General features: G+C 42.3%; 1 protein-coding gene across 1 annotated transcript; it reads left to right on the top strand.

Moving 5' to 3' along the window:
- The first annotated feature begins 5,025 nt into the window (after window positions 1-5,025).
- On the top strand, window positions 5,026-8,076 carry LOC122320358. The gene is made up of 2 exons (XM_043208551.1): window positions 5,026-5,402; window positions 7,338-8,076. The coding sequence occupies exons 1-2, from the start codon at window positions 5,026-5,028 to the stop codon at window positions 8,074-8,076; spliced, it is 1,116 nt and encodes a 371-aa protein (XP_043064486.1).
- Window positions 8,077-8,657: the final 581 nt, after the last annotated feature.

The raw sequence follows: 8,657 nt of genomic DNA, 5'->3' as shown, positions 1-8,657 counted from the left end.
TAACCGACCATAAATGACACGCGAGTTATATTATATCTATATTTGCAATCAATGTTATGTTATGGTTATCCTGGTTCAATAATTTAAATAATGTTGTATATATAAAATATATTATATCTGTATATAACTTTATATATATATTATATTTAATATTTTAAGAACTTTAACATCAAAAGAGTATACATAAGTCGAGCGCCCCTTAGCCGTATTTTCCATCGAAAACCAATTTTTTGTTTCTAACGGAGAATGACAACAGTGCAATTAGAAAAACGAAAGAATAGAAGACAAATTTGGAGTCGGGCCGCCGTCGGGTGGAAGCAACGAGATCATATTCGAAGAGTGAGAAAGAGGGGAAAACTTAGGAATATCCCTTTTCCTTTTCTACACATTGATTGCTTGTATGCCAAAAGACGCCAGGTGACAGCCAGAACTGCAGGGTATGTATGTATGCTTACTTGAGCAAGAAGACGATTTTTAAGCCGAAATCCTTTCTGTGCCAAAACGAATTAATTTACAGCAGTAGAAAAAAGGGTGAGAGGTGTGAGTGTCAAAAGAAATTCTAATTGAACAGGTTGCATACAGATATTAACAGTTTAATTGATGTATTAGCTTATTACAGCTTAACTATGCATTAACTATTTTTGATTGGCACCTTAATTCTTATCCATTTTTTTCATCAGAGAAGCATAATTTTTGGAACATAGAGTTTTCTAACCACTCTTGAATTACGAATTAAATTTTATCGAAATCGTATAACCATGTCATAAAGCTGCCATATAAACAATAGTCGAAAATATGGAAAATTAATAGGAAAATCGTCATAGCTTCGATGTTGTATTTTGTTCGACATACATATGTATGTAAATACATATGTATGTATTTGATGACTGCAAGGGTATATCATAAGCTTCTTTTCTTGTTTAAAAATAATATAGTCAGATGTTGAATATTAAATTAAATTCCTCGTGATTTTTTGTTAATAGTAAAAATACCTGACCTCAATATAAATTTATACAAAATCATTGTAAATTAATGATAACTATAAAAGTTCCAGATTTTAACTTATAACTGTTAAAGTTGCGCTTTAGGGGCTATTGCTAAAAATGGGCTAGGAAATTTATTCTTTTTTAAAAATGCTACCTTGTTATTTGTTAAAATAGCTGCGAGACAACCCGTTTTTAGAACATTGCCATGTTTTTCAAGCGAAAAACTTTACCGGAAAGAATTTATTGTCTTCTCAGATGTTTTTACTATATTATTATACTCTTGCAGAGCAAAGGGTATTATAATTTCTGTCAGAAGTTTGCAACGCAGTGAAGGAGACACCTTAGACCCAAAAAAGTATACATACATATTCTTGATCAGCATCACGATCAGATTCGAAATACGAATGTACGTCTGTGCGTCTGTCTGTTCCTATGTATGTAAACAAGTCTCTCAGTTTTAAAGCTATCTTGCTAAAACTTTCCCAAAAGGTGTGTAGTTATCTCAAGCAGTATACATATATGTACATAAGTCGGAACGGGCAGGACCGGTCGACTATATCTGATAGCTCCCATACGAGAGAGTGAAACAAAAAATTTTCATGCTGTTGTTTTTGATCAGATCGGCTTGATTTCTTCAAGATGGAGTTTTCTAACTACTATTGAATTTCGGATAAAATTTTATCAAAATCGGATAACTCTTTCATATAGCTGCCATACAAAAGATCGAAAAAAATATATATAAATAGTGGAAAAAAAATTATAACGTCGTTGTTTTTCAACGGATAAGCATGATTTTTGGAATATAAAGTTTTTCCACGACTCTTGAATTACGAATTAAATTTGATCAAAATCGGACAACTATATCATATAGCTGCCATATGATCTATAGACAACAAGAAAGAAAGATGAAATTTAAATTGTAACTCAAGACTCATTAGAAAATTCTTTATTTCAAAAATCATGATTGTCTGATGAAAAACAACGATGTTATGTTTTTATTTCCGTTATTTATATATAGATTTTTCGATCTCTCCTATGGCAGCTATATGAATCGGAGTACTACGATTTTTATGAAATTTTTTTCTCGATTTAAGAGGAATTAAAAAACTTGATGTTCCAAAAATCATGCTCATGGCATTAAAAACCACGACATTATAATTTTTTTCATTATTTATATGTATATTTTTTGATCTCTCCTATGGCAGCTATATGATAGAGTTATCCGATTTTGATAAAATTTAATACGAAATTCAATAGCAGTTAGAAAACGCCATCTGGAAGGAATCAAGTCGATCTGATCAAAAACAACGCGGCAACACTCTTTTATTTCATTCTCTTGTATGGGAGCTATCCGATATAGTCGGCCGATCCGGCTCGTTCCGACTTATATACTGCGTGCAATAACTGCACACCTTTTGCGAAAGTTTCAGCGAGATAGCTTTAAAACTGAGAGACTAGTTTACATAGAAACCGACAGGAGGACAGACGGACAGACTCACAGACATATTTCGATTCAGATCGTGATGCTGATCAAGAATATATATACTTTATGGGGTCTGAGGTGTCTCCCTTCACTGCGTTGCAAACTCCTGGCCAAAATTATAGTACCCTTTGCTCTGCAAGGGTATAATGAATAGCAAAATCGTCCTAGCTTCGTTGTTGTTCAGCCTTTATGCATTTTGTTCGACATATTTGATGACTGCAAGGGTATTCGGCAAGCCGAAGCTAGCCTATTTTCTTGTTTTTAAAAAACAATACTCATAGGAAACGTGTCGAATAGTGTAAATATTGAAGAAATAAATTTAAAAATCTAAATTTATAATTTATATTAATTTTTAACACTTTTAATATTTTAATGACAATTAAAATACTAACATATCTTCCTTTTTCCCTTTCTTTAAGTCTCGGAAATCTAAAGTTTTAGATTTGTATAAATATAGACAAGACTGATAAATTAGTTCGCCAAAGAAGTTTCACTTCTGACATGTGTACTTTGTACGCACACACTGTTTTTTATTTTGATTTTTGTTATTTGAATAAAAATTAATTCCCAGCCTTTCGATTTCAAACCAAATTTAATCAAATAATAAATCACAATGAGCAACAAAGAAATCGAAGCGCTTAAAAATAAACGAGACGAAATTATGCGAAGTATATCCCGAACTCAACAATATTTGGAAGAGGGTAGATTATCTTTGAATCCAGTCGAATTAGAATGTCGTTTGGAAATATTAAGTTCGCACATTGAAAATGCTTCGACAATTCAGAATCAAATCGAAGCGAGAGACCCAGAGGATTTGTTTCGGGAAGAATTGGAAGAGACCGCAGTATTGGCCAAGTCTTTGCTAATTTCTCTAATAAATAAAAGCAGGCGTACGAGCGTCAATGAATCCGCTCCACCGGCAAGGCGCACTCCCCAATGCCGCCTGCCGAGCGTGTCTCTTCCAACATTTAGCGGAAAGCACTCCGAGTTTAAAAACTTTATAAGCCTTTTTGAAACGTTTGTTGATAAAGATGACACTCTGCACGATATTGAAAAATTTAACCATTTGATATCGTGTCTAGCACAGTCAGGGCATTTCAAGTCACCGCGGCTAACTATCCCAAGGCCCTGGCTAGCCTGAAGCGGGTGTACGATAATGATTGTCTGATTTTCTTCGACAATATATCGACACTTTTTAATCTGCCAAAAATGTCCCAGCCATCAGCTACAGCCTTGAGGAACCTGATCGACACAGTCAGAGCTCTATACGATTCGTTGCTGTCCATTGGGGATGACAAACGTATAACGAATGCCATCCTCATTCATCTAATCATGAGCAAAGTCGATGCAGGAACAAAAAGAAAGTGGGAAGAACAGTTGGACTATACTTCGCTTCCTCTTTGGAGCGAATGTGAGTCGGCTCTGGACAGGCGATACCAACACATGGTCGCCGAAGAGGCTTCCAAGCCGAAAAATGTTCAGCCAAGCCAGACTTTTCCGAAGAAGAGGGAAAATAAAAGTTTTTCATTGATCGCTGCCAGGGACGACTCTTCCTTATGTGTGTTTTGCACATCAGCAGAGCATCAAGTAGGAAACTGCGCTTCTTACGCAGCTCTAACAGTGCAGCAGAGGTTCGATTTTGCCAAGAAAGTGCCCTTATGCATCAACTGCCTTCGCAAGGGTCACACGGTCAAGAAATGCAAATTGAACAGGTGCAGGGTGTGCAAATCTTCACACCACACTTTGCTGCACATATACTCGCCTAAGACAAATCTCGCGTTGCCGCCTCCTCCTCAGCCCACGCTCATGCAAGAGACTCCATCCACTTCACATGTTTTGCATGCGACTGCTTCGGATAGAGTCGTTCTTGCCACAGCTATCGTGAGCGTATTATCGAAAAGTGGCGAATTTTTTTGTGGCTCGAGCGTTGCTTGACTCTGGTTCACAAATAAATTTTGTGACCGACGAGCTCGCTCAGAGACTACAAATTAAAAGAGAGGATGTGTGTATGAGCTTGCGGGGCATTGGTCAAACTAATGCCCAAGCAACAAAGAAAATACATACAATAGTGAAGTCGCGAGTAGGGAGCAGCCAGTTGTCGTCCGATTTTTATATCTTAAAGAATATTTCTGGTTACCATCCGGATCAAGCGGTGAACACCAGCGGGTGGAGGGTGCCTGAAAATATTAATTTGGCAGATCCATTCTTCTTCAAGCCCCAAAAAATAGACATGCTTATCGGCGCAGATTCGTTTTTTGAAATTCTGTCAGTCGGCCAGATAAAGCAGGGGCCTGAACTTCCCAAAATAAGGCAGAAAAGTCGGTACATCTCAGCTGCCAGGAAGAAGCGTTGGAGTCAATCGACACAACCCTGCAGAAATTTTGGTCTGTGGAGGACTTGCCGCCTAAGGCTAAAGTCCATACTCCTGAGCAGCAACTTTGTGAACAACACTTTGAGAAGAATACTCAAAGATTCTCTTGGTTCTTCGTATGAAGTTGCGAAACGTAGATTTTTGTCGCTGGAAAGGAGATTGTCCAAAGATCCTTCCTTAAAAAAATGTATCTGGACTTCATGGAGGAATATGCGTCAATGGGCCATATGTCCTCTACTGATAATAGAATTCCAGATGGCCCACACTATTTCATTCCGAACCAATGCGTGCTGCGGCCTCAAAGCACCTCAACCAAGTTGAGAGTGGTGTTCGATGCCTCAAGCCGCACATCGACGCAGGTTGCGTTGAATGATATCTTGATGGTAGGCCCCACTATTCAAGAGGAGCTGTATTCGACGCTACTTTGGTTCAGAATGCACAGGTTCGCCCTTGCAGCGGACATTAAAAAGATGTATCGCCAAGTGATGCTGGACGAAGCTGACCGAAACTATCAGCTCATAGTGTGGAGACGAGATCCCTCTGAGTCTCTGAAGATCTTCAGGTTAAATACCGTGACATACGGAACATCGCCAGCACCCTTCATGGCAATCCGGTGTTTAATGCGGCTTGGAGAGATGGCGCAAGCTAAGTATCCAAATGCCGCAAAAGTCATTCAGGAAGATTTTTATGTTGACGATTTGTTGACAGGCGCCGGATGCGTTGAGAACCTGCAAAGCCTTCGTGAGGAAGTTTCTCAGGTTTTGCAAAAGGCAGGTTTCGAATTGGCAAAGTGGTTTTCGAACTGCCCAGAGATCTCCGCATCTGACAGCGCTATCTTGACATTATTGGCTGACTCAGATGTGACTAAAACTCTTGGAGTGGTTTGGTTACCTGGTAAAGATTACTTCCAATTTCGGTTGGATGACTCTTTCCAGGATCTTCGTCCGACAAAACGAAACATACTCTCCGTGACTGCGAGACTTTTCGATCCACTGGGCCTGTTGTGTCCTTTGGTCACGAAGGCAAAGATGCTTCTACAGGAGCTGTGGCTTCGAAAATTAGATTGGGACGAGTCGCTACCGATGCAGCTACAAACGTCGTGGGAAGCCTTTAAAGCAACTCTGCTGCAACTGCCCAAAGTCAAGGTATCGCGATTCGTTCATACAGATCCGCAAGTCCCGATTGAAATACACGGTTTCGCTGACGCTTCCATGCGAGCATATGGAGCGTGCATCTACGTTCGCACTCAAACTGCTGAAGGTTTAAAAGTGTCATTAGTGACTGCCAAATCCAAAGTAGCTCCCCTCCAGACGAAAACTTTGCCTCGCCTTGAGCTGTGTGCAGCTCACCTTCTAGCAGATCTTCTTAATCGTGTAAGGCCATTACTAAATTGCCCTATCAAAAAAGTGGTCCTATGGACCGACTCCGAGATCACTCTGCATTGGATCAAAACTCATCCTTCGTCGTTGTCCGTTTTCGTCTCAAACCGAGTAGCTGAGATCCAAGAGTGGTCGGAGAATGCAATTTGGCGACACGTTAACCCAGCGGATATAGTGTCTCGAGGATGTGACGTTGAAGATCTTTTAACGTCCATTTGGTTCGCTGGGCCGTCATTTTTGCTCGACACAGAAAGTAGTTGGCCTGTAAATCAGCATTTCGAACTTCCTTCAGAAGTTGTGTCGAGTGAGTTACGCAAGTCGGCGTTAACTCTTGTTGTCACACCAGAGCCCAACTACCTGCTTCAGAAAATCGAGTCCTTTTCGTCGCACCTGAAGCTGCTGAGAGTTTTCGTGTGGGTTTTCAGATTTATTCGGAGGTGTAAGAAAGTTTGACAGCCTTTCGAAAAAAGCATTACGCCAAGAGAATTGAATTCTGCGTTCGAGAAAATTGTAAAAGTCATCCAATCTCCCGAATTCAGTGACGACATAGGCAAAATTCGGAAAAAGAAACCGGTATCAACGCAAATTCAAAAGCTAAATCCCTTTGTGCAGGAAAATAAATCAGATTGGTGCTCTTCGACATTATTGCGAGTTGGTGGTCGGTTATTGAATGCTCCCATCCCGTACGAAGCCAAATTTCCGTTGTTGCTAACAAAAAGCTCACAGTTTGTTAAAACCTACGTGTCGTATCTGCACGTTACAAATTGTCACGCTGGTCCTCGAGCTCTTGTGAGTCTCCTGCGAGAGAAAGTCTGGTTGGTCAATGCTCAAGACGTATGTCGCCGAACAGTTCGTTCGTGCATGCGCTGCTTTCGATGCAAGCCGCAGCTCTTGACGCAAATTATGGGGAACTTGCCATCAGACAGACTCCGAGCTCTCCGCCCATTTAATATCTGTGGCGTCGATTTTTGTGGGCCATTTAGCACAACGTATCGCATCCGTGGTAAACCACCGTACAAGTCATATGTGGCCTTGTTTGTGTGTTTTGCGTCCAAAGCGGTCCACTTAGAGTTAGTGTCTGACCTTACCACTGATGCACTTTTATTGGCTTTTCAAAGGTTCGTGAGTCGTCGCGGGATTCCGGAAAAAGTGTGGTGCGACAACGCGACCAACTTCGTCGGCGCGGATCGACATCTGAGAGAGTTCCGGGCCCGTCTGGAGGAGCAGGGGGCGGTATCGAAGCATTCGCGTCAAAAAAAAGGATGCGAGTTTGCGTTCATACCGCCCAGAGCACCTCACTTCGGCGGTATATGGGAAGCAGGTGTGAAGTCTGCAAAGCACCTGTTCCTTCGGACGGTCGGTCACGACCTCTTGACCGCGGAGGAGCTCGGAACTCTCCTCGCCAGCGTGGAGGCGGTGCTGAACTCAAGGCCCATCGGAGCGTTAAGCAGCGACCCCAGCGACGGCGAAGCCCTCACCCCCGGACATCTCCTGATCGGCGGCCCGCTAGTCGCACCACCACCGTCGGCACTCCCGGACCAGATCAGCCCGACCTGCTTGCGAAGATGGCGCAGTGTCTCGTCGCTCAGGCACAGGTTCTGGCAGCGATGGTCCCAGGAGTACGTCTCCAGCCTGCAGACGAGGCAAAAGTGGTCCAAGGAGGTCCACAACGTCGACGTGGGAGCGCTCGTCGTCGTCGGCGAGGACAACCTGCCGCCCCAGCAGTGGAGGATCGGGCGCGTAGTAGCGGTGCACGTCGGCGCTGACGGGAAGGTCCGAGTGGCGGACATCAAGACGGCAGATGGGGTATTCAGGCGAGCCATCCATCGGCTGGCTCTTCTTCCAGCGTTGTCCTGAAGGACGTCGTCCCTTCAGAGGGGGCGGTGTTTGGAGATTTCTCTCTGATGTTTATGTAAAGCGGGGATCGGGGCCTAAATAAAGCTTTATCGCTCAGGCGAATTCGGCCGCCGCTCTCCCGCTTAGTATTTTAGGTAGCATGTAAGTGAAATTTTTGGAATTAAAAGTTAGTTGAAATTTGAACTCCCTGTCGTACGCACTGCGTAACTTTCGTATCGATCTCGTTTTCGTCTTTTCACTAAAAACCATCGCAAAGAATTAACCACTGCAATCGCAAAGTTTTTCGTTTCGGCAATAAAAACGCTTATTGTTTTTTCACTGGGATTGATAAAAAGTTGACCGACAAAGAGGAAAAATCGCGTCTTATAAATATCAAGTGTTCGCGCCAAAGCGGCGCTTTCCAGATCCATTTCAACCGGCCCTGGAGCCTTAACAGTCGTGGGAGCCGCTCTTCCAGATCGCTTGCATCTCGCTCTCTCGCACTGTGAAGGGTCTCCACTCCACTCTCCAAGCCGCTCTTGAAATGTCCACCCCGTAATTTTAAGTTTAGTTCTAATCTACACCTGTAATCGCGAAGTCGG

Source organism: Drosophila ficusphila, unplaced genomic scaffold (genome assembly GCF_018152265.1).
Source record: "Drosophila ficusphila isolate 14025-0441.05 unplaced genomic scaffold, ASM1815226v1 contig_470, whole genome shotgun sequence".
NCBI classification, from domain to species: Eukaryota; Metazoa; Arthropoda; class Insecta; order Diptera; family Drosophilidae; genus Drosophila; species Drosophila ficusphila.
Note: the sequence above shows the minus strand (reverse complement) of the source record. Positions and strands in the feature narration are given on the sequence as shown.